We start from the raw sequence: 27,345 nt of genomic DNA on the forward strand, positions 1-27,345 counted from the left end.
GTTCATTAGACACCAAACGGATGAAAACAGATTTAAACAGGGAGGTGTGTACCTGTTCTGTTTCAGTTGGAAAATGTGTTAGAATGCTTCCCGTTGTGTGCCCTAATGAACACACCCTTAGTTTTTCCGCTTTAGTAATAGATTAGAGCGCTGTGTGGTTCGTGCAGATAGCTCTCTGTAGGTTTGGGTCAGGGTGAGGCCGTGTTGTTTCTTGATGATAACTTTGTCATGGAGATTGTTCAAACTTCAGTCCTGGAAAGGACATGCGGGGGTGAAAGTGCTGTTGGAAATTACAGATTATCGTCCCTTTGTCCTGACTTGTCAAATGTCACTGTGACATTGTGCACATTTTCAAATCCTATGAGTGATTGGCCGATTTCACAAAATGCTTTACTTTCGAAAGTACACATAGCAGCAGGAGATGCCTTAGGCGTAAATTACACCCAGGCCAGAAATAGGAGAGAAGCCCAGATGATTTCCCAGAGAGAGAGAGAGAGAGACATGAAATGAATGAGCTATAGGTGTCTTGACTTGCAGATTAAGATAATGTTCAAGTCCCGGAGGTGTCAGACAGGCAGCACTGAGCTGCTGAGAGCAGAGCAGAGGACTGAGGAGGAGGAAAGGGTTGAAGAGGGGAGACACTGGGTGTGTGATGAGACCTATGGGAAGGAAGTGTGTGATGAGACCTATGGGGAGGAGGTGTGTGATGAGACCTATGGGGAGGAGGTGTGTATGGGGAGGAGGTGTGTGATGAGACCTATGGGAAGGAGGTGTGTGATGAGACCTATGGGAAGGAGGTGTGTGATGAGACCTATGGGGAGGAGGTGTGTGATGAGACCTATGGGGAGGAGGTGTGTGATGAGACCTATGGGGAGGAGGTGTGTGATGTGACCTATGGGGAGGAGGTGTGTGATGAGACCTATGGGGAGGAGGTGTGTGATGAGACCTATGGGGAGGAGGTGTGTGATGAGGCCTATGGGGAGGAGGTGTGTGATGAGACCTATGGGGAGGAGGTGTGTGATGAGGCCTATGGGGAGGAGGTGTGTGATGAGGCCTTTGGGGAGGAGGTGTGTGATGAGGAGGTGTGTGATGTGACCTATGGGAAGGAGGTGTGTGATGTGACCTATGGGGAAGGAGGTGTGTGATGTGGCCTATGGAGAGGAGGTGTGTGATGAGACCTGTGATGAGACCTATAGGAAGGAGGTGTGTGATGGACCTATGGGGAGGAGGTGTGTGATGAGACCTATAGGAAGGAGGTGTGTGATGAGACCTATGGGTAGGAGGTGTGTGATGAGGCCTATGGGGAGGAGGTGTGTGATGAGGCCTATGGGGAGGAGGTGTGTGATGAGACCTATGGGGAGGAGGTGGGAATGGGGAGGAGGTGTGTGATGAGACCTATGGGAGGAGGTGAGTGTAGGAGGTGTGTGATGAGGCCTATGAGGCCTATGGGGAGGAGTGTGTGATGTGACCTATGGGAAGAAGGTGTGTGATGAGACCTATGGGGAGGAGGTGTGTGATGGCCTATGGGGAGGAGGTGTGTGATGTGGCCTATGGGGAGGAGGTGTGTGATGGCCTATGGGGAGGAGGTGTGTGATGGCCTATGGGGAGGAGGTGTGTGATGAGGTTCAAAGAGCAAAAAGTTTGAAAGGCAGCTTGTAGCCATGTAACCTACAGGTCAAGAAGAATGCAGAGCAGAACTTTTGTGTCTGACAGCTACAGTAGCCTGCCACAGACAATATACACAGTAGGCTTGCTACAGGTAACTGTCAGAATAAAGGAAACACCAACAGAAAGTGTCTTCATAGGGTGAGCTCACAGGACAGCTTCAAAGAGGGGTCTCAAATGAGTATAGGGGTTTAAAGGGTGGGTGTGTGTCTCAGTCACCAGATCTCAACCCAATTGAACACTTAAGGGTGATTCTGGATCAGTGCCTGAGACAGCGTTTTACATCACCATCAACAAAAGGAAGGAATTTTTAAATTTTGTAAGAATGATGCCACATCCCTCCAATAGAGTTCCAGACACTTGTATCATCAATTTGGCATCATTCTTCCACAAGAAATTTCTTAATGTTGTTGTTTTGTTGATGGTTATGTAAAATGCTGTCTCAGGCACTGATCCAGAATCTCCCATAAGTGTTCAATTGTGTTGAGATCTGGTGACTGAGGCACACACACACACACTTTAAAGCCCCTATACTCCTTTGAGACCCTTCTTTCTGAGATCACTGAGATCTCTTCTTCTACGCGCTTAGAAAAAAGGTTATCTACAACCTAGAAGGGTTGTCCCCATTGAGGAACCCTTTGAAGAAACCTTTTGGCCTCAAGGTAGAACCCCTTTGGGCTCCAGGTAGAACCGTTTCCACAGAAGGTTCTCATGGAAGCCAAAAGGGATATCCTATGGCGACAGCCAAAGAACCCTTTTGGAAATCTTTTTCTAAGAGTGCAGCCATGGTAGGCACAACAATGGGCAACTGGGCATTTTTATACATGACCCTAAGCATGTTGTTAATTGCTTAATTAACTCATGAACCACATCTGTGTGAAAGCATCTGCTTTCAATATACTTTTTATCCCTAATTTATTCAAGTGTTTCCTTTATTTTGACAGTTATGTGTACATAACGCAGTCCCCAACTCTCTAATCATTTCAGACACACAGACTAAAATAGCAGATCCTTTTCGATTCCTGTTTATTTATTTTATTATTTTTTTGCGGGGCTACTGAGCGATAGCACTCTCGATTGGACGCGCTGAGTGAAAGGGGGAGTGTTTACTACATGTTCAATGGAATGCAGCATAGGGGAGCGGGCCTCAGGTGTAGGCAGCGTGCTGAGCGATAACTGGATACGCTCAGATATGAGAGAAGCTTTTTTTTCGGCGAATTTCTTTTTTGACAAGCTGATCCCTATTGGTGAACTATAACTAAAGGGTGGTTGTCGCTTGCGGGGTTGACGTTATTTATTGACAGCGTTCTATTCTATCTGAAAAGGCTTGCGTGTGTAAGATATTCACAAAAGGACTGGGCCCTAAACAACTTGTTTCAATTCCGAGAGAGAGGGACAGGGCTACCTACCTGTCCTGTTGGTTGCTGGTAGCGGCGTATCAGAAGGATATTATTTTCCGGCTGCAAGTGGAACAGACGTTGACTCATGAAGAATACAGAGGAGTAACCTAGTTATAATTTTATTTGCTTAGCATATCTATTTGTTCGTAATGCTCCACCAACCTGTAAGATCTCGTTCAAAAAAAGTTGCTTAAATGGAAAAAAAAACAATTATCCTTGTATTTTTCACAATATTGATTTTGTGCGCATGTGAAAATAGACAGCGGTAGGCTAAATCGAACGTTCATGCCATTTTAAGAGCATATGTCTACTGTTCTTATATTAGCCTACCGTTGCTAAATTGGCTGAATTGTAAACTAAATTTGTCAGATTGCAATCTTATTCTTGCCAGTAGTTCAGCCTATGCTTTCTGTACACTAATCTAGCAATCGGGTGTGCGATCACCTGCGCTATTGGCACCATTCCAATGATAAACCATTGCGTTTTCCAATGTTATCCGCAGAAAAGTTATCGCTGAGAATAGGACATAATACAAATGTCATTTAATCCTGCACGGCCAGGCGCAGAGCGCAGTGTGTGTCCTGTGACATTGCACCTGAATGTCTACTTGGCGAGAGAGATGAGTTTTGCCTCGTCTTCCAAAAGAGATTCGTCGCGCCTTTCGCAGGAAGAACATGGACTAGAACTGGATATATTTGGAATTCGTTGGATAGCCAAACGTTCTAAGCCTGAATGAAAGAGATCACACGTTAATTATCTGGTTATGGTATTTCAACAAAGTATGAATTTCAACCAAATTTGATCTTAAATTCGTGAACGTTCTCTGGACTCACTGACTCCGGGATGCCCAACAAACCAATTGACTGAGCTGAAACTGCTTGGATCATGATGCAAGCGTAAAATTGCACCTGACATCGAATGCAACACAGCTGATCACATTTGACAAGGACCTACTATGTCAACATTACCAACCAGGTAAGATGCAGGTGTATGGTTATAGACGCAGGTGTATGGTTATAAACAGTTTAACATTTGATATAGCCTAAAAGTTTATGTACAAGTGTAGCCTATATGCTGAAGTAGCCTATGTTTATGCTGAAGTATATGTTTATGACGTTGTACATTAAAAAAATATGACGTTGTACATACCTCTGATAAAGTTACCATTAATCCACACAGCCTAATTGTTATAGTGAAAGAAAGGGGAGTATTTAGTGGCCCATATCAAGTGATTTTAAATTGATTTAGAAACTTGGCAAACTCAGACCTAGTCGATTATTACTGTAATCCAAGAGGTGTGTGTGTGTGGGCGTGCTACACCAGTGGTTCCCAAACTTTTTATAGTCCCATACCCCTTCAAACATTCAACCTCCAGCTTTGTACCCCTTTAGCACCAGGGTCTTCATTCTCTCAAATGTTGTTTTTTGCCATCATTGTAAGCCTGCCACACACACTATAAGATACATTTATTAACTTCTTATGGCTGCAGGGGCAGTATTGAGTAGCTTGGATGCCCAGAGGTGCCTAGAGTAAACGGCCTGCTCCTCAATCCCAGTTGCTAATATATGCATATTATGATTAGCATTGGATAGAAAACACTGAAGTTTCTAAAACTGTTTGAATGATGTCTGTAGAACAGAACGGAGAAGAAATCCAAACAGGAAGTGGGAAATCTGAGGTTGGTTGATTTTCAACCCAGCCCCTATTGAATACACAGTGGGATATTGGTTATGTTGCACTTCCTAAGGCTTCCACTAGATGTCAAGCATCTTTAGAAACTTGAATGATGCTTCTACTGTGATGTGGAGCCGGATGGGAGCTGTTTGAGTCAGTGGTCTGGCAGAGAGCCAGGTACTGGTCACACGCATTTCACATGATAGCGACTTGCGTTCCATGGCTTTTCTACAGACATAGGAATTCTCCGGTTGGAACGTTATTGAAGATTTATGATAACAACATCCTAAAGATTGATTCTATACTAAGTTTGACAAGTTTCTTTGACCTGTAATATAACTTTTTAAAGTTTTCGTTCAGCTGGACCTGCACGAGCGTTTGGATTTGTGTACTAAACGTGCTAACAAAAGTAGCTACTTGGACATAAATAATGGACATTATTGAAAATTTAGAACATTCCTGGTGTGATTCTGATGAAAATCATCAAAGGTAAGGGAATATTTATAATGTTATTTCTGTTGACTCCAACATGGCGGATAAAAAAAAATTTTGAGTGCAGTTTCAGATTATTGCATGGTTTTTTTTCCGTAAAGTTGACAAAAATCTGACAGCGGTTGCATTAAGTTTCATTTGGGCACCCATCCCGTATAATTTTCATCAACATCCGCTGAATTGCAGAGTGCCAAATTCAAATTAAATTACTAAAAATATTTAATTTTCATGATATCACAAGTGCAATATAGCAAAACACAATTTAGCTTGTTGTTAATCCACCTGGCATGTCAGATTTCAAAAAAGCTTTTTGTGAAAGCATTCCAAGCGTTTATGTAAGGACATTTTTAAAAATATAGCAGACAAAACATTACAAACAGCTAGCAGCAAAGTAGATTGGTCACATGAAAGTCAGAAAAGCAATAAAATGAATGGCTTACCTTTGATCTTCAGATGTTTGCACTCACATTTTATCTCTATTTGACTTTCCCAGTGACTCCTCTCTTTCACAATAAATGTTCCTTTTGTTCCATAAAAATTTTATATCCCAAATTCCTCCATTTTTCAGTGATTATGTTCAGAAATCCACAGGCTCGTTTGTGGTCTTTCGCTGGGCAGAAAAATTCCAAATAGTACACTGTAAAGTTGTAGAAACATGTCAAACATTTTTATAATCAATCCTCAGGTTGTTTTTACAATATATAATCGTAATGTTTCAACCAGACAGTAGCTTCTTCAATTAGGGAGATTAGAGAGAAAATGTCTGTCCGTTTTGTTGGTGCATGCAAACGCTGCTGGCACCCAGCCATCCACTGACGCGATCTGATCTTTCTTGCTCATTTTTCAGAATATAAAAGCCTGAAACTATGTCTAAAGACTCTTCACACCATGTGGAAGCCATAGAAAAAGGAATGTGGTTGATATCCTTTTAAATGAAGGGAAGGCATTCAATGGAACAGAGAGCTTTCAAAATAGAAGCCACTTCCTGGTTGGATTTTCCTCAGGTTGCAATATCAGTTCTGTTAAATCATATGACATATTATATGTATGTGTTAAACTATATGTGTATTTTGACAGTTTTGGAAACTTTAGTGTGTTTTCTATCCTAATCTGACAATTACATGCATATTCTGAGCCTGAGAAATAGGCAGTTTCATTTGGGTACGTTTTTCATCCAAACATCAAAATACTGCACCCTACAATCAACAAGTTAAGGAGAGGTATATCTATATTTCCATGTCTAACAATTGTATTCATCAACATTTTAAAATGAGTTTTTCTGTAAAATGATGTGGCTCTCTGCAATATCACCGGGTGTTTTTGGAACTAGTGAACGTAACGTGCCAATGTACACTGAGATTTTTAAAAATATAAATATGAACTTTATCAAACAAAACATACATGTATTGTGTTACATGAAGTCCTATGAGTGTCATCTGATCAAGATCATCAAAGGTTAGTGATTCATTTTATCTCTATTTGTGCTTTTTGTGACTCCTCTCTTTGGCTGGAAAATGGCTGAATTTTTCAGTGAGTTGGTGGTGACCTAACATAATCGTTTGTGGTGCTCGCTGTGGTGATTACTGTATTACATATGTAAAGCCTATTTGAAATCGGACACTGTGGTGGGATTAAAAACAACAAGATTACCTTTAAAACGGTATAAAATACATGTATGTTTGAGGAATTGTAATTTGAATTATTATTAGGAATTTTAATTTCTGTTGTTTTGAATTTGGCGCCCTGCACTTTCACTGGCTGTTGTCATATCGATCCCGTTAACGGGATTGCAGCCATAAGAAGTTTTAAATATAAGAATGAGTGTGAGTTTGTCACAATCCGGCTTGTGGGAAGTGACAAAGAGCTCTTATAGGATCAGGGCACAAATAATCAATATTTTTTTCTCTTTATTTAACCATCTTACATATAAAACCTTATTTGTTTGTCTGTGAATAACTCACCACAGGTTAATGAGATGGGTGTGCTTGAAAGGATGCAGATAACTCTGCAATGTTGGGCTGTATTGGAGAGAGTCTGTCTTAAATCATTTTCCTCACAGTCTGTGTCTATTTAGCTTTCATGCTAGTGAGGGCCGAGAATTCACTCTTAACAGCGCGATTTGCCAAGGCAGGATACTCTGAGTGCAGCCCAATCCAGAAATCTGACGGTGGTTTTGATTTTAAATAACATTTTCACAGAACCGCTAGTTGCAGTTTTGATGACGCTCACTTGTTCAGATATCGGTAAGTGGACTCGAGGCAGGGCAGGAAAGGGGTAACGAATCCAGATTTTTGTGTCATTCGTGTCGGGAAAGTACCTGCGTAATTGCAAACCCAACTCACTCAGCTGCTTCGCTATATCACATTTGACATTGTCCGTAAGCTTGAGTTAATTTGCACACAAAAAATTATACAATGATGGAAAGACCTGTGTGTTGTCCTTGTTGATGCAGACAGAGAAGAGGTCCAACTTCTTAATCAGCCTCAATTTTGTATGTACGTTTATATAGTGTATGGAGTATGTATGTAATCCTAGATTCAGATCATTCAGGTGATGTAAAAACATCACCCAGACAGGTGTATGTATGTCATCATGCAACCAGTATGTGTATGTGTAGATATATATGTGTATGTACTTTGTATGTTTATATATGTTATGTATAATATATTGATGTGTATATGTATGTATGTATATATATGTGTATGTATGTATGTACTTATGTATGTATGTATGTATATATATGTGTATGTATGTATGTATGTATATATGTGTATGTATGTATGTAATATCATTGCATAGTGCAGAAAATACACAATAGTTCAGGGCCCTGTTTAACAAAGTTCACCATTTTCACTGTGTCCAAAATGTCTTTCAAGATGTCAGCCATTGTGGTAGTAAGAGCCTATGTGGTGGATGCTGCAGTGTACCTAAGTGGCATGTATGTATGTGCATATGTATATGTCTCCCTGTCATGTATTTTGTGTATAGTACAGACACCAATATATGCAGCATGCGTTTGCTACATATGGACAGTTATGTGGAATATATGTGTGTGTAACGGTTCATGTGATTGGATATGTATACGGTTCATATGATTGGATGTATATGTATATGTGATTGTATGTATATGTTGTGATTGGATATATGTGTTATGTGATTGGATGAACATCCGAACATACTTTAGAACCTTCTTTATTGCTTATAGGCTACCTTTAGCAGATAACTGAAAAATAGGCAAAATACATTCATACACCAAAAAAACTAACTCTAAATGTTCAAAATAAAAATAAAAATGAAATTGAAAATGAAAAAAATTTTCACTTTGTGCAAAGATTCTCAAGGCATTGATCTTGTAACCTTGGGAAACCTGAAAGACTGAACCAAGGGATGGCGAGTGGGTAAATTCCAGTTCAGTTTATACTTTCTGCGTGACTGTGTAGCCTACTAGTGGGGATATCATATAATAATATAATGGAGTTAGTGTATTAAAGCATCCATGTCTGATTTATCCAATTTAACTATGAAGGTGCTGTGTGATTTGTATATGAGTATATTAAGATTATTTAGAGAACACATGATCTTTTCAACAATAAACAACTGTAAGATTACCTGTGATGTATAGCCCCATGTACATGGTATGTCCTTGAATGGAGGTTGGCTGACACTTAAAAAATATTATTAGGTCTAGTGACTACACATTATGATAAACAAGTGAAAGTTTGGTCTTGAACGCCCTGACAAACATACAGCGTGTGTGTGTGTACATGCTTTTGTTTGCTGTGTGTGTGTAACAGTCCCTATCAGAGTATGATGCAGATACAGTCAGGCATACTCATCAAGAGTGGAGTGAAGTAGCCTTACTAGTCTGAGGTAACCCCCATTCATATACTGAGAGACTGCAGCAGCGTGGCTTGTATAGAAGCCCCTGGCTGTGCATTCCTCTCATCCGGCTCCATTACCTTTATCTCCACATGTCAGAGGCTATAAATATCCAGCTTCATACTTATCCCATCATGGCAGTTCTACAGAACCGCCCCACTAGAATAAGGGGAGTCTCATGGCTGTTCTACAGAACCGCCCCACTAGAATAAGGGGAGTCTCATGGCTGTTCTACATCAGCTCCCCACTAGAATAAGGGTAGTCTCATGGCTGTTCTACATCAGCTCCCCACTAGAATAAGGGGAGTTTCATGGCTGTTGGAATGAGGGGACTTTATTGTGCCTCTACTCAATCCCTAATAGGAGTTGAGGGGTTTTATTTTCCTGAAGAGTTGAAGTGTTATTAGTGTAATCTACTGTTCCTAGATATTGTATGTTATTGACTGAAGAAGCTATTCCTGGGGGGAAATGAGAATCAGAACATCTGGGTGTGCTTTGGGATTTTAGACCTAATGAAGCACTTTTTGACTAAACAAATGCAGTTTTTCTATTAAAAGCACACATAAAATAGCGACTCTTCTCAACTTAATGGACGACATGAGCTTCCTCAGGATCAACCTATGATATTTCCTTTACTGGTCTGCAGTCTGTCAAATTGGCTAATGTAAGATCAGGTTGAATGCTCGGGACATGAGAGGGATAAGTCTTTCTCCCAGATCCGTCTCTTAAGGAATGTTTGTTTGGGAGCGAGACAGCTCAATGTACTATGGCACGCTGCTCAAATCCCTCCGGAATGAGTTCCCTAATTAAAGTGACAGCTTCAGACTGTCGATGTTGTCACTCGAGATCTCTACCCCCGGGGGTGGAATTTCGATCGCTTGGCGATGGGCATGTATGTTTATGCATGAAGCAGCGTGTAATTGATACTTTAATGAAGGTCATGAATAAGCAGGTCTCATCCTTGATGGTGTAAAGGAGGTTCAGATCAACGTTTGCTTGTTTGAAACATGAAGACGTGCGACTGCTCTCCAAGCTCAAGGGCTCTGTGCGCAGGAGACCTGGATACACGGAACCCAAACCGGCTGCGCGATCGTGCATACATTTATTTTGTCCCCCCACACCAAACGCGATCACCACACACGCAGGTTAAAATATCAAAACAAACTCTGAACCGATGACATTAATTTGGGGACAGGTCGGAAAGCATTAAAAATGTATGGTAATTTGTCCTATTTAGCTAACATGCTGTTGCTAGCTAATTTGTCCTAGGATATAAACATTGAGTTGTTATTTTACCTGAAATGCACAAGGTCCTATACTCCGACAATTAATCCACACAGAACGGCCAACCAAATAGTTTCTAGTTATCTCTCCTCCTTCCAGGCTTTTTCATCTTTGATCTTATATGGTGATGGCATCTATACTTTCATAGTATTACCACGACAACCGGCAAAACAGTTTGTCTTTCAATCACCCACGTGGGTATAACCAATGAGGAGATGGGAGAGGCAGGACTTGCAGCATGATCTGCGTCAGAAATAGAAAGAAGTTCTATTTTATCCCTTGGCATCTCAGACAATTGTTGGTGCGTGCGAGCAGTGTGGGTGCAATGATTGAATAACATGTATTTCTAAATGTATTTTGCACTTAAGGCCATCGGCATACTGGGATTGTGTCTGAATTTCAGATGAATCAAATGTTCTTTCAATGGGAGTCATCAGTTGCCGGATAAATGAAAATGGATGATTCTCTGACAAAAAAACGCACAAACTTTGTCTTTTGACTGATTAAACTCTTGATTTGTGTTGTACTTTTGACAGTTTCATAGTTGTTCCTGAGTCTGTGGCAGTAGCCTTAGTACTCTGATCGGTCACACTGATATAGCCTCTTCTGTTTTAAACTTTTGACACTATTAAGCAGAGCCATGCTGAGCTGTACTGTGCTGGCCTGGTTATGTACCCACCATAGTTGCTGGAAGTGAAACCTCGCTGGAAATAACAACAATGTGAAAAGAACATACAGTATCTGAGCCGGCACAGTGGAATGACGCTTTGGGTAAGCACAACTATACCTTGTATTTGTGTGCGGTTGGGATATACAGTGCTTGCGAAAGTATTCTGCCCCCTTGAACTTTGCGACCTTTTGCCACATTTCAGGCTTCAAACATAAAGATATAAAACTGTATTTTTTGTGAAGAATCAACAACAAGTGGGACACAATCATGAAGTGGAACGACATTTATTGGATATTTCAAACATTTTTAACAAATCAAAAACTGAAAAAAAAATTATAGTGCAGCAAACTTTCTCTAGAAGTTCAGTGAGGATCTCTGAATGATCCAATGTTGACCTAAATGACTAATGATGATAAATACAATCCACCTGTGTGTAATCAAGTCTCCGTATAAATGCACCTGCACTGTGATAGTCTCAGAGGTCAGTTAAAAGCGCAGAGAGCATCATGAAGAACAAGGAACACACCAGGCAGGTCCGAGATACTGTTGTGAAGAAGTTTAAAGCCGGATTTGGATACAAAAAGATTTCCCAAGCTTTAAACATCCCAAGGAGCACTGTGCAAGCGATAATATTGAAATGGAAGGAGTATCAGACCACTGCAAATCTACCAAGACCTGGCCGTCCCTCTAAACTTTCAGCTCATACAAGGAGAAGACTGATCAGAGATGCAGCCAAGAGGCCTATGATCACTCTGGATGAACTGCAGAGATCTACAGCTGAGGTGGGAGACTCTGTCCATAGGACAACAATCAGCCGTATATTGCACAAATCTGGCCTTTATGGAAGAGTGGCAAGAAGAAAGCCATTTCTTAAAGATATCCATAAAAAGTGTTGTTTAAAGTTTGCCACAAGCCACCTGGGAGACACACCAAACATGTGGAAGAAGGTGCTCTGGTCAGATGAAACCAAAATTGAACTTTTTGGCACATTTTAAAATGTTATGTTTGGTGTAAAAGCAACACAGCTCATCACCCTGAACACACCATCCCCACTGTCAAACATGGTGGTGGCAGCATCATCAGCAGGGACAGGGAAGATGGTTAAAATTGATGGGAAGATGGATGGAGCCAAATACTGGACCATTCTGGAAGAAAACCTGATTGAGTCTGCAAAAGACTAGACTGGGATGGAGATTTGTCTTCCAACAAGACAGTGATCCAAAACAGAAAGCAAAATCTACAATGGAATGGTTCAAAAATAAACATATCCGGGTGTTAGAATGGCCAAGTCAAAGTCCAGACCTGAATCCAATCGAGAATCTGTGGAAAGAACTGAAAACTGCTGTTCACAAATGCTCTCCATCCAACCTCGCTGAGCTCGAGCTGTTTTGCAAGGAGGAATGGGAAAACATTTCAGTCTCTCGATGTGCAATACTGATAGAGACATACCCCAAGCGACTTACAGCTGTAATCGCAGCAAAAGGTGGCGCTACAAAGTATTAACTTAAGGAGTCTGAATAATTTTGCACACCCAATTTTTAAGTTTTTGATTTGTTAAAAAAGTTTGAAATATCCAATAAATGTCTTTCCACTTCATGATTGTGTCCAACTTGTTGTTGATTCTTCACAAAAAATACAGTTTTATATCTTTATGTTTGAAGCCTGAAATGTGGCAAAAGGTCGCAAAGTTCAAGGGGGCCGAATACTTTCACAAGGCACTGTACTAATGATTCAAATAATGTGGATGGATCCTCATTGAGTGACAGTGGAGTGTGGCAGAGTACACTGTCATATAAGACTTTACAGATCAATAGTCACGTCAGGAATGCTATGACTATGATACTTCAGTTGTTTGTCTATATTAATGTCACCTTGCACTTTCTCCCCCAATCACATGTTTATGCGTTAGCTGGTTCCATTGTACTCCCAGATCTGTTTGTGCTGTGTCTCAACTTCTATCATTATATGATTTGGCATGAATGATGACCACACAGATGTAGGATCTTAAATTTTACCAATCTGTCGCAGGAGAACATTCCTGCAATGCAGGAAATGTAGAACTTGTTGTGTATTTGAGGCTTAATAGACAACAGATGTTTCTAATTCCCTCTATGAAATATCAGACTTTATTTTTCATCACGAAAAATGTATCAGCCCCTACAAAAATGGCCATGAATTATCATTCACATTTCCTGTTGCTACAGGATTGTTTTCCTGCTGTAGGAGACTGGTTAAAATTAAGATCCTACAACATTAGGAGTTAGCTACAGTGGGGAGAACAAGTATTTGATACACTGCCGATTTTGCAGGTTTTCCTTACTTATAAAGCATGTAGAGGTCTGTCATTTTTATCATACGTACACTTCAACTGTGAGAGACGGAATCTAAAACAAAAATCCAGAAAGTCGCATTGTATGATTTTTAAGTAATTAATTTGCATTTTATTGCATGACATAAGTATTTGATACATCAGAAAAGCAGAACTTAATATTTGGTACATAAACCTTTGTTTGCAATTACAGAGATCATACGTTTCCTGTAGTTCTTGACCAGGTTTTCAAACACTGCAGCAGGGATTTTGGCCCACTCCTCCATACAGACCTTCTCCAGATCTTTCAGGGCTGTCGCTGGGCAATACAGACTTTCAGCTCCCTCCAAAGATTTTCTATTGGGTTCAGGTCTGGAGACTGGCTAGGCCACTCCAGGACCTTGAGATGCTTCTTACGGAGCCACTCCTTAGTTGCCCTGGCTGTGTGTTTTGGGCCGTTGTCTTGCTGGAAGACCCAGCTCTTACTGAGGGAAGGAGGTTGTTGGCCAAGATCTCGTGATACATGGCCCCATCAATCCTCCCCTCAATACGGTGCAGTTGTCCTGTCCCCTTTGCAGAAAAGCATCCCCAAAGAATGATGTTTCCACCTCCATGCTTCACGGTTGGGATGGTGTTCTTGGGGTTTGTCCTCATCCTTCTTCTTCCTCCAAACACGGCGAGTGGAGTTTAGACCAAAAGCTCTATTTTTGTCTCATCAGACCACATGACCTTCTCCCATTCCTCCTCTGGATCATCCAGATGGTCATTGGCAAACTTCAGACGGGCCTGGACATGCGCCGGCTTGAGCAGGGGGATCTTGCGTGCGCTGCAGGATTTTAATCCATGACGGCGTAGTGTGTTACTAATGGTTTTCTTTGAGACTGTGGTCCCAGCTCTCTTCAGGTCATTGACCAGATCCTGCCGTGTAGTTCTGGGCTGATCCCTCACCTTCCTCATGATCATTGATGCCCCACGAGGTGAAATCTTGCATGGAGCCCCAGACCGAGGGTGATTGACCGTCATCTTGAACTTCTTCCATTTTCGAATAATTGTGCCAAAAGTTGTTGCCTTCTCACCAAGCTGCTTGCCTATTGTCCTGTAGCCCATCCCAGCCTTGTGCATGTCTACAATTTTATCCCTGATGTCCTTACAAAGCTCTTTGGTCTTGGCCATTGTGGAGAGGTTGGAGTCTGTTTGATTGAGTGTGTGGACAGGTGTCTTTTATACAGGTAACGAGTTCAAACCGGTGCAGTTAATACAGGTAATGAATGGAGAACAGGAGGGCGTCAAAGAAAAACTAACAGGTCTGTGAGAGCTGGAATTCTTACTGGTTGGTAGGTGATCAAATACTTATGTCATGCATTAAAATGCAAATTAATTACTTAAAAATCATACCATGTGATTTTCTAGATTTTTGTTTTCGATTCCGTCTCACAGTTGAAGTGTACCTATGATAAAACATTACAGACCTCTACATGCTTTGTAAGTAGGAAAACCTGCAATATCGGCAGTGTATCAAATACTCGTTCTCCCCACTGTATACAGCACAAACAGACCTGGGACACTCCAAAATCTCTAGCCACTTTAATAATAAAAAAATGGATGTAATAATTGTATCAATAGTCACTTTAAACAATGCCACTTTATATAATGTTTACATACTCTACATTACTCGTCTCATATGTATATACTGTACTCTACTATCTACTCATCTTGCTTATGCCGCACGGCCATCACTCATCCATATATTTATATATACATATTCTTATTCATTCCTTTACACTTGTGTGTATAAGGTAGTTGTTGTGAAATTGTTAGATTACTTGTTAGATATTACTGAACGGTTGGAACTAGAAGCACAAGCATTTCCCTACACTCGCATTAACATCTGCTAACCATGTGCATGTGACCAATAAAATTGGATTTGATTTGACCAGACTAATTCCACAGTGAAAACCAAGTGTATAAAAATGGGTGTATTTTCAATTCTCAGTGGAGGAAGTGTTGGTGGAAAAATGGTGTTCTAATGTGTTTGGCAGTGACCTAAAAGGAGATCAGGTCATGTTCATTAGGCACCAAACGGAAGAAAACAGTCCGAAACAGGCAGGGGCTACCTGAACTTGACAAAGAAACGCACATTTTCATTTGGCATTGCAAAACATTTGAGAAAATGTTCAGTTGCTTTCCCTACTGAACACGACCCTGGTGTTATTCACCATGATTCAGTAGATTCAAATGTTTGAGCTGGCTGAGGAAGAGCATGACCGTAGATGGCCAGCCAGACTGGATCAGACGGACGGTCTGTCTCAGTCAAATGTTGGAGCTGGCTGAGGAAGAGCATGACCGTAGATGGGCAGCCAGACTGGATCAGACGGACGGTCTGTCTCAGTCAAATGTGAAAAGATAAGCTTATAATCCAAGAGGTATGACAATGTCAAGAGATTTCGTCTGTTTGTCCTGAGAAGGAGAACGATGGTGCAGCCAGTCAGGCAGTAGAGGAACAGAAGAGTATCTTTGAGTTCTAGGAGCAATGGTCAGAGACCCCAAGACACAACTAAGGTGTGGGATTAGTTTAAACAGCAACCTCTGTCTTTAGAATAGCATCACATTAAACATAATGCATTTGGTTAATACTCAGCACTGCTTTTCAAAGTAAATGTCTTAAACTCCTTATGTTGGCATTACACAAAGTCAAAGTTTGTCAAAAGCCTTGTCCCACACCATCAGTTGTGTTGATCCAGTTTTCTGCCTCAACTGAAACAAATTCATTATATGGTGCTCATTTTTGTCATTCATTTTGTATTAAGGTATACCCATGGATCGACCCTTTCAGTGCTTCATGACTCGTGCAATGATGAATTGTTGCCTCATTGATTGGGCTGATCCCTGACCAGGATCATTGCCTGACAGTGAGCGTCTCATTGTTCCCGCCCATTAATAGTCTGTTCAGATTTAGGGTTCAAAAGTCATGTTTTTGTAATCTATTTAACTCTATTTACTGAAGTACCTAGTCTATATGCGTCCACCAGGCCTTAAAGGCAAACTCTGGAACACTGGCCACTAGTAAGTATTTTTTTAAACCTCCCGGTCTGCGCTGGATGTGTCGATGTGTTCATACATGCAGAATTGTCTTAACTCAATTAGCTGCGAAACCCCTAGTTTGAAAGCGACTATTTACTAAAAGCTGTGGCACTATTTACCCTACATTTTCCCCCACGTGGGCCAGCCTCCTAGCAATTCAAGTTCCATTGCCATTTGAGTGACAGTGAGCAAGATGCACACATAGCAAAGCAAGAGAGAGCGCAATGATGTGGTGCACATATCTGTACATATGTGACTTAGTACGCAATTTTCAGGGACCACTTTTGGCTCGTGAGTGCTACTTTCAGAACTACTAGCTGAAAACTATGCAAAAAGTACCAGAGAATCTCTTTTTAAACCAGTGTTCACCAAATAATGGGTCACTGCTAAGTCCCTGTGGGTCAAGGAGGAGGGGGACTGGCTAGAGACACTGTCTTTTTGTTAATTTGGTTCGATCAAAAAAGCTGCAGATGACGCCGACGTAGTCAGTTAATTCCATGGTGCTCTTTTGTAAAAAGAAATCAATAAAAATGTAAATGCTAACTCAAAATTAACTGAATATATCATTGTTGCAGTCATAGGGTGTAGCTGTCATTTTTATTGTTTTCTTTACCCAGTTTTATTGTTATGTTTACCCAGAAAAGCACCCCGTTCCCATAGAAACCTTTTGGTAGCTCTGGCACAGCTGCATACATTCAAGAGTATAGTTGGGTCATAGCACAAAACAGTTCAGGCCAGGATTCAATCTGATTGCCACGTTGCCTACAGGCACAATGTTAACGTGTTGCGGATATTAAATTCAAGGTAAACACAGCAGATGTCAGCTCAATTGGAAATTCCCTTTAAATGTCAAGTGTCATAGGGAGGTTTCAGATTTAATCCCGGCCTTAGGAACCACCAGGCCTGACCAGTGTTTTACAGAAATCCTTTGGTTTAGGAACCCATGCCCTGCGCATTTTAGTTCTAGACCAGCAATAACCCATCTGATTCAACTACTGAATCACCAAGCCCTTGATTAGTTGAATCGGGTGTGTTCGTTCTGGGCTGGAACCAAAATGTCCAGTCTTGGGGTCCCTGAAGATATGTTGGGAAACGATGGCCTACACCAGGGATCATCAACTACACTGAACAGAAATATAAACGCGACATGTATAAGTGTTGGTCCCATGTTTCATGCACTGAAATAAAAAATCCCAGAAAAGTTCCATACGCACAAAATGCTTATTTCCCTAAAAATGTTAGCTGATTGAACAGAATGATCATTACACATTGTACGTTGTGCTGGGGGGGGGGGGGGGGCACTTTAAAATGTGCAGTTCTGTCTCACAACACAATGCCACAGATGTCTCAAGTTTTGAGGAAGTGTGCAATTGGCATGTTGACTGCAGGAATGTCCACCAGAGCTGTTGCTCTAGAATTGAATGTTAATTTCTCTACCATAAACTGCCTCCAACATATTTTTAGATAATTTGGCAATACCTCCAACCAGCTTCACAACTGCAGAACACATGTAACCACGGTGCTGAGGAGTATTTCTGTCTGTAATAATTATCTTTTGTGAGGGAGAAAAACTCATTTTGATTGGCTGTGTCTGGCTCCCCATTCGGTGGGCCTATCCCCTGCCAAGTTGTGTGAAATCCATAGATTAGGGCCCAATGAATTTATTTAAATTGACTGATTTCCTCATATGAACTGTAAGTCAGTAAAATCTTTGAAATTGTTGCATGTTATGTTTTTGTTAAGTATAGATTCTGCTGCCGGACTATTGTTTCTTCTTCAGCCGATGGTCGGAAAATACAGGAATTGCAAATAATTTGCCCAAACAGATATAATATTTGACTAAAACATAATCATTTCAAACCTTGCTTCCATTTGTATACGATCACGCGTCTTTATATTATGAGTGGGAAGACTTTCTCAATTAAATTCACTTGGAGTTGATTTCCTGGTGTTTTTAGTCTTTCAAATCAAACTTTATTTGTCACATGCGCCAAATACAACAGGTATTTACTGGACCTTACTGTGAAATGGTCACTTACTTACGGTTACTTAACCAACAGTGCAGTTCATGAAGAGTTAAGAAAATATTTACCAAATAAACTAAAGTAAAAAATAATACAAAGTAACACAATAACGAGGCTTTATACAGGGGTACCGGTACCAAGTCAGTGTGGAGGCTATATACAGGGGTACCGGGACCAAGTCAGTGTGGAGGCTATATACAGGGGTACCGGGACCAAGTCAGTGTGGAGGCTATATACAGGGGTACCGGGACCAAGTCAGTGTGGAGGCTATATACAGGGGTATCGGGACCAAGTCAGTGTGGAGGCTATATACAGGGGTACCGGGACCAAGTCAGTGTGGAGGCTATATACAGGGGTACCGGGACCAAGTCAGTGTGGAGGCTATATACAGGGGTACCGGTACCAAGTCAGTGTGCAGGGGTACAGGTTAGTTGGGGTCATTTGTACATGTAGGTATGGGTAAAGTGACAATAACGAGGCTATATACAGGGGTACCGGTACCAAGTCAGTGTGCAGGGGTACAGGTTAGTTGGGGTCATTTGTACATGTAGGTATGGGTAAAGTGACAATAACGAGGCTATATACAGGGGTACCGGTACCAAGTCAGTGTGCAGGGGTACAGGTTAGTTGGGGTCATTTGTACATGTAGGTATGGGTAAAGTGACAATAACGAGGCTATATACAGGGGTACCGGTACCAAGTCAGTGTACAGGTTAGTTGAGGTCATTTGTACATGTAGGTATGGGTAAAGTGACAATAACGAGGCTATATACAGGGGTACCGGTACCAAGTCAGTGTGGAGGCTATATACAGGGGTACCGGTACCAAGTCAGTGTGCAGGGGTACAGGTTAGTTGAGGTCATTTGTACATGTAGGTATGGGTAAAGTGACAATAACGAGACTATATACAGGGGTACCGGTACCAAGTCAGTGTGGAGGGGTACAGGTTAGTTGAGGTCATTTGTACATGTAGGTATGGGTAAAGTGACAATAACGAGGCTATATACAGGGGTACCGGTACCAAGTCAGTGTGGAGGGGTACAGGTTAGTTGAGGTCATTTGTACATGTAGGTATGGGTAAAGTGACAATAACGAGGCTATATACAGGGGTACCGGTACCAAGTCAGTGTGCAGGGGTACAGGTTAGTTGAGGTAATGTGTACATGTAGGTATGGGTAAAGTGACTATGCATAGATAATAAACAGCGAGTAGCAGCAGTGTAAAAATGAATAGGGGGGTCAATGTAAATAGTCCAGTGGCCATTTGATTAATTGTTCAGTAATATTATGACTTGGGGGTAGAAGCTGTTAAGGAGCCTTTTGGTCCTAGACTTGCCGCTCTGGTACTGCATGCCGTGTGGTAGCAGAAAAAACAGTCTATGACTTTGGTGTCTGGAGTCTCTCACAATTTCATGTCTATGTAAATAAATAAAAATATCATTAGTGGGAATCCATCTTACACGAAGTAGGGACCACTGGGAGCCAGAGTGAGGTGGCCCCCCTAGCAACCATGCCATCTCTGTCCCTGTGACATGGTGCCCACTGCGTTAGAGGGCCAAAGGGCACATTCTAACCTGCAATACACTCTAGTAATCAGTGCACAGTTATGGCAGTAATCTCCGAGATAACAGCATAAAAATGACGAGAGAGCGAGAGCTGTGTTTTCTGGAGTGAATTAAAACAAGGGTGTGTGAGGTCAACCATATTACAGCTGAACCAAAATATGGGGAGAAATGTGGGGTGGTGGGTGGGGATGACGTTTTTTTAATGAGGGTTCTGAACTCTCTTCTCTCTCTTGTACTCGTGCCAGACAGGTGGGTGGAACAGTTTCAGCCTGTGTGTGATATTAGCAAATGTATTTAAATAATGGCAATGGTGGTCTGGCTGGACTAGTAGCAATGCCACAGCCTCAAAGATCTACGGTGTCAGGATGGGTTGGATACCGGCCTACTGCCCTTTCATACAACCTACTGTCGTCCTGCCTCTCTCTCTTCAGTAAAATCTGAAAAATACCTTTAAAAATAATACATATATAAGAAAGAATGGTAATGTTGTGACGGGTTACATCCATTATATGTAGATACTTGGTGAAAAGTTCTGCTTAAATAAACCCAAATGCCTGCACACTAACACTACAGACGCAGTGATCCACTACTTCTGCATCACCTCCAGTATTCATGGGTCGCTAACATCATAAACTACTACTGTCCTATAGCAAATAAATAACCTTGGTGAAAAACAACATTTATAGGCCATTTAGTGTATTAAACTGAATAATGCCAATATCTATTTCATGAAAAGAGACACATAGAAGATGCAGCCTGAATAGTTGGATTCTTGGCCATGGTTTCATATGAGTCACAGGTTTAATGGATATTATGTGGAATACCCATCACCAGGAAGGCTGCACCAACTGCTTTCTCACATTGTCTTTGGCACTGTGTGTGTGTGTGTGTGTGTGTGTGTGTGTGTGTGTGTGTGTGTGTGTGTGTGTGTGTGTGTGTGTGTGTGTGTGTGTGTGTGTGTGTGTGTGTGTGTACACCCATGGGGATGGGTAATGGGTATGTTTTCCCAATGCCGTAGAAAGGCTAATTCAGTCAAAATAAACAACTTGTCTCGTAATGATTAAAGCCATTTCCCCCTGCCTTCCCCTGAGCCCTGCTCTAATGTGCTACCATTGGCTTAATGAGACACAGGAGGAGCTGTTGTTGACCTCCAGTAGGACCTCTGTGATTAGGGGGCAAACAGTGGCCAGACAGGCTCCCTGCGACCTGGGGAAAATGGAGGAGGCATAAAAGGTCCAGCATGTAGTTTTGGGTACGGCTCAATATATTCTGAATGATTTGCGGTACATTCGATCTTGTATCTGGCCTACTGCTACACTTCCCCTCCATAAGTTTGGTTTTTGCTTCTTTTTCCTATATCCCCAGCCCAGCTAACCCCAGTCTCTCCTAGACCCAGTCTCTCCTAGCTCCAGCCCAGTTACCCCCAGTCTCTCCTAGCTCCAGCCCAGTTACCCCCAGTCTCTCCTAGCTCCAGCCCAGTTACCCCCAGTCTCTCCTAGCTCCAGCCCAGTTACCCCCAGTCTCTCCTAGCTCCAGCCCAGTTACCCCCAGTCTCTCCTAGCTCCAGCCCAGTTACCCCCAGTCTCTCCTAGCTCCAGCCCAGTTACCCCCAGTCTCTCCTAGCTCCAGCCCAGTTACCCCCAGTCTCTCCTAGCTCCAGCCCAGTTACCCCCAGTCTCTCCTAGCTCCAGTCCAGTTACCCCTAGTCTCTCCTAGACCCAGTCTCTCCTAGACCCAGTCTCTCCTAGCTCCAGTCTAGTTACCCCCAGTCTCTCCTAGCTCCAGTCCAGTTACCCCTAGTCTCTCCTAGACCCAGTCTCTCCTAGCTCCAGCCCAGTTACCCCCAGTCTCTCCTAGCTCCAGCCCAGTTACCCCCAGTCTCTCCTAGCTCCAGCCCAGTTACCCCCAGTCTCTCCTAGCTCCAGCCCAGTTACCCCCAGTCTCTCCTAGCTCCAGCCCAGTTACCCCCAGTCTCTCCTAGCTCCAGCCCAGTTACCCCCAGTCTCTCCTAGCTCCAGCCCAGTTACCCCCAGTCTCTCCTAGCTCCAGTCCAGTTACCCCCAGTCTCTCCTAGCTCCAGTCCAGTTACCCCTAGTCTCTCCTAGACCCAGTCTCTCCTAGCTCCAGTCCAGTTACCCCTAGTCTCTCCTAGACCCAGTCTCTCCTAGCTCCAGTCCAGTTACCCCCAGTCTCTCCTAGCTCCAGTCCAGTTACCTCCAGTCTCTCCTAGCTCCAGTCCAGTTACCCCCAGTCTCTCCTAGCTCCAGTCCAGTTACCCCCAGTCTCTCCTAGCTCCAGTCCAGTTACCCCCAGTCTCTCCTAGCTCCAGTCCAGTTACCCCCAGTCTCTCCTAGCTCCAGTCCAGTTACCCCCAGTCTCTCCTAGCTCCAGTCCAGTTACCCCAGTCTCTCCTAGCTCCAGTCCAGTTACCCCCAGTCTCTCTTAGCTCCAGTCCAGTTACCCCCAGTCTCTCTTAGCTCCAGTCCAGTTACCCCCAGTCTCTCTTAGCTCCAGTCCAGTTACCCCCAGTCTCTCCTAGCTCCAGTCCAGTTACCCCCAGTCTCTCCTAGCTCCAGTCCAGTTACCCCCAGTCTCTCCTAGCCCAGTCCAGTTACCCCCAGTCTCTCCTAGCTCCAGTCCAGTTACCCCCAGTCTCTCCTAGCTCCAGTCCAGTTACCCCCAGTCTCTCCTAGCTCCAGTCCAGTTACCCCCAGTCTCTCCTAGCTCCAGTCCAGTTACCCCCAGTCTCTCCTAGCTCCAGTCCAGTTACCCCCAGTCTCTCCTAGCTCCAGTCCAGTTACCCCCAGTCTCTCCTAGCTCCAGTCCAGTTACCCCCAGTCTCTCTTAGCTCCAGTCCAGTTACCCCCAGTTAGCTCCAGTCCAGTCTCTCTCCCAGCTCCAGTCCAGTTACCCCCAGTCTCTCTAGCTCCAGTCCAGTTACCCCCAGTCTCTCCCAGCTCCAGTCCAGTTACCCCCAGTCTCTCCTAGCTCCAGTCCAGTTACCCCCAGTCTCTCCTAGCTCCAGTCCAGTTACCCCCAGTCTCTCCCAGCTCCAGTCCAGTTACCCCCAGTCTCTCCCAGCTCCAGTCCAGTTACCCCCAGTCTCTCCCAGCTCCAGTCCAGTTACCCCCAGTCTCTCCCAGCTCCAGTCCAGTTACCCCCAGTCTCAGCCTCCAGCCTCGCCTAGCCCTAGCCGAGTTTTTCCTTAGCCCTAGTCCAGTTTTCCCCCCAACCTTCACCAGCCCTAACTCCACAAGTCTTCCCCCGGTCTATCCTATCCCCAGCCCAGACCTGCAACCTCCCTCAGCCCTAACTCCACAAGTCTTCCCCCGGTCTATCCTATCCCCAGCCCAGACCTGCAACCTCCCTCAGCCCTAACTCCACAAGTCTTCCCCCGGTCTATCCTATCCCCAGCCCAGACCTGCAACCTCCCTAAGTCTTCAACCCAGATTCCGCCACATTTCCCAGCCTTTCCCAGCATTGTACCAACTCTGTGTCCCCAAGCCCAGATTCCCCCAACTCCATCCCATGTTCCCTCAGCCTTCCTTAGCTCCAGGCCAGCACCAGCAAACCCAGACTTCCCCAGGCTTCCCTAGCTCCAGCCCAGTGCCAGATTCCCCCAGACTTTCTTAGCTCCAGCCCAGCGACAGATTCCCCCAGACTTCTCTAGTTCCAGCCAAGTGCCAGCTTCCCCCAGACGTCCCTAGCTCCAGCCCAGCACCAGCTTTCCCCAGACTACCCTAGCTCCCGCCCAGTGCCAGCTTTCCCAGATTCCCCAGAATTCCCTAGCTCCAACCCAGCGCCAGCTTTCCCCAGACTACCCTAGCTCCCGCCCAGTGCCAGCTTTCCCAGATTCCCCAGACTTCCCTAGCTTTAGCCCAGTGCCAGATTTCCCAGGCTTCCTTAGCTCCAGCCCATTGCCAGATTCCCCCAGACTTCCCTAGTAGAAGGGCTGCTCAGTGGAATGTGAGGGAGATGTGTATCGTTTAATTGGACAGGGCGACTACTGACCTGGAACTCTGCCAAACAGAGCTTTTGGCCTAGATGTGTGTTTACAAACTTGTTACAGATAAGAAAGAGGGAGCGGGAGAAGACGGGGAGAATAAACAGAACGCGTAAAGGGAAAGGGATGTGTGTGTGGCTCAGTTGGTAGAGCATGGCACTTGCTATGCCAGGATTGTGGGTTTGATTCCCGCTGTGTTCTTTCTACCTATACAAAATGTAGCAATGCACTACTTTTAGTTGCTTTTGATAAGTGTCTGCTAAATGACATATCATTACATGGGAAGAACCAAATACACTGAAGGGAGACCCAGGAAAAAACTAACTGCTTGCTGTCAATTCTATCTGATGGTGTTTGCATGTTTAGATAAAAAGACAAATAATGTCCTGTTTGGAACACTGGAAATTAAAGGGCATCATTTTTTAAATTTGATTAATAAATACAAATATTCATTTTTTGCTCAATCTGAGTGGGTGGGCCTGGATGAGCTTGTTTTGGTGCTCGAGATCTAACATTAACGTACCCTAGTGGTCTCTAATACTGAGACTTGGACAAATGGTATGAGTGTCGCCTCAAATGGAACCCTATTCTATTTATTGGGCCCATAGTGCACCATTTCTTACCAGAGCCATATGTAGGAAGGGACGTACTCATGTGCTGTTTCTCAAATGACAAATCAGACCCACTTGACTTGTGCAACTCTCCTTACAGATGGACTAACAGTAGTTAGTTAGCACTAAACAAATCAGTACCAGGAAGCCTTTATAGGGGGGGGTTTCCAACCATTTCTGAGGAGGCATTTCTGAGAAAACACACTAAAGCCTTTGATGAGTCAGAGTGACTGTGTGTCAGCCAGGGAGAGGATGAAGTACAGATATCCTGTGTATGTGCTTGTTTGTGTGCGCATGACCAGTGTGCATGTGGGTGTAACGACTCAAATTAAGTGTGTGTGTGTGGTCTTGGGTTATCGTCGGAGCTTTGAGGTGAATGCAGACGGGTTAATAAGGACAGACAGGGTGTAGACTGGCTGGCAGTGGCTGCTCAAGACATACAGTTGTGCTAACAGTCATACACTCTTTTCAATGTGTATCTCCACACATCCAGATGGAGCACGGCAGTCATTCAAATAAATTAACAGGACTAAAGAACGATGGGAACTGTACAGCAGAGGAGGCTGGTGGGAGGAGCTTTAGGAGGATGGGCTCATTGTAATGGCAGGAATAGAGGGGTACCAAACACATGTTTACAATATGTTTGGCTCCATTCTATTGATTATAGGAGGAACGTTTTGACAGACAAGGTCCTTTATCAGCAGTATCATGTGTTTAATAAGCTGTAATAGGCTGAATAGTATATAAAAAAGGCTATGGAACCTAAGGCCCTGTACTGATTCCATCTGTGCCACTGCAGACACGTATTCATTGTAAATACGAATTTGTTCTTAATTGACCTACATGTATAATTCTAAGGTTAAATAAGGTAGGTAGCTGGCACACACACACACGTTGTTTATTTTGACTGAATTAGCGTTTCTAGGGCATTGGGAAAACATATCCACTACACATCCGCATGGGTACACACACGTACAAATACACTCAGTTCTTACATTTGAGAATAGTTGTGTGTTACATGGGAGGTGGCTGAACCCTGGTGGTGCTGTGGGAGAAAGAGTTAATGATGATGATGGTGTGAGGTGGCTGAACCCTGGTGGTGCTGTGGGAGAAGAGCTAATGATGATGATGGTGGGAGGTGGCTGGACCCTGGTGGTGCTGTGGGAGAGAGAGCTAATGATGATGATGGTGAGAGGTGGCTGGACCCTGGTGGTGCTGTGGGAGAGAGAGTTAATGATGATGATGGTGGGAGGTGGCTGAACCCTGGTGGTGCTGTGGGAGAGAGAGTTAATGATGACCCTGGTGGTGCTGTGGGAGAGGGATGATGGTGGTGAGGTGGCTGGACCCTGGTGGTGCTGTGGGAGAGGGAGTTAATGATGATGGTGGGAGGTGGCTGGACCCTGGTGGTGCTGTGGGAGAGAGTTAATGATGATGATGGTGGGAGGTGGCTGAACCCTGGTGGTGCTGTGGGAGAGAGAGTTAATGATGATGGTGGGAGGTGGCTGGACCCTGGTGGTGCTGTGGGAGAGAGAGTTAATGATGATGATGATGGTGGGAGGTGGCTGAACCCTGGTGGTGCTGTGGGAGAGAGAGTTGATGATGGTGGGAGGTGGCTGAACCCTGGTGGTGCTGTGGGAGAGAGAGTTAATGATGGTGGGAGGTGGCTGACCCTGGTGGTGCTGTGGGAGAGAGGGTTATGATGATGGTGGGAGGTGGCTGAACCCTGGTGGTGCTGTGGGAGGGAGTTAATGAGAGTGGCTAATGGGAGAGGGAGTTAATGATGGTGGGAGGTGGCTGGACCCTGGTGGTGCTGTGGGAGAGAGTTAATGATGATGATGGTGGGAGGTGGCTGAACCCTGGTGGTGCTGTGGGAGAGAGAGTTAATGATGATGGTGGGAGGTGGCTGAACCCTGGTGGTGCTGTGGGAGAGGGAGTTAATGATGGTGGGAGGTGGCTGAACCCTGGTGGTGCTGTGGGAGAGAGTTAATGATGATGGTGGGAGGTGGCTGAACACTGGTGGTGCTGTGGGAGAGAGAGTTAATGATGATGATGATGGTGGGAGGTGGCTGAACCCTGGTGGTGCTGTGGGGAGAGAGAGTTATGATGATGATGATGGTGGGATGGTGGCTGAACCCTGGTGGTGCTGTGGGAGAGAGTTAATGAGTTAATGATGATGGTGGGAGGTGGCTGAACACTGGTGGTGCTGTGGGAGAGAGTGAGTTAATGATGATGGTGGGAGGTGGCTGGACCCTGGTGGTGCTGTGGGAGAGAGAGTTAATGATGATGATGGTGGGAGGTGGCTGAACCCTGGTGGTGCTGTGGGAGAGAGAGTTAATGATGATGGTGGGAGGTGGCTGAACCCTGGTGGTGCTGTGGGAGAGAGAGTTAATGTTGATGATGATGGTGGGAGGTGGCTGGACCCTGGTGGTGCTGTGGGAGAGAGAGTTAATGATGATGATGATGGTGGGAGGTGGCTGAACCCTGGTGGTGCTGTGGGAGAGAGAGTTAATGATGATGATGATGGTGGGAGGTGGCTGAACCCTGGTGGTGCTGTGGGAGAAAGAGTTAATGATGGTGGGAGGTGGCTGAACCCTGGTGGTGCTGTGGGAGAGGGAGTTAATGATGGTGAGAGGTGGTTGGACCCTGGTGGTGCTGTGGGAGAGAGGGTTAATGATGGTGGGAGGTGGCTGA

The 27,345-nt window shown here is 44.0% G+C and overlaps 1 protein-coding gene across 1 annotated transcript in view; it reads left to right on the forward strand.

Moving 5' to 3' along the window:
* The first annotated feature begins 2,786 nt into the window (after nucleotides 1-2,786).
* The window catches only part of adamtsl5 (ADAMTS like 5), a 75,187-nt gene continuing 50,628 nt past the window's right edge, over nucleotides 2,787-27,345 (forward strand). The window contains exon 1 of the mRNA XM_046333042.1: nucleotides 2,787-4,040. Coding sequence (XP_046188998.1) covers nucleotides 4,021-4,040 — 20 coding nt within the window. The 5' untranslated portion in view covers nucleotides 2,787-4,020. The remainder of the gene's footprint in view (nucleotides 4,041-27,345) is intronic.

This window comes from Oncorhynchus gorbuscha, unplaced genomic scaffold, assembly GCF_021184085.1.
Source record: "Oncorhynchus gorbuscha isolate QuinsamMale2020 ecotype Even-year unplaced genomic scaffold, OgorEven_v1.0 Un_scaffold_333, whole genome shotgun sequence".
Classification (NCBI taxonomy): domain Eukaryota; kingdom Metazoa; phylum Chordata; class Actinopteri; order Salmoniformes; family Salmonidae; genus Oncorhynchus; species Oncorhynchus gorbuscha.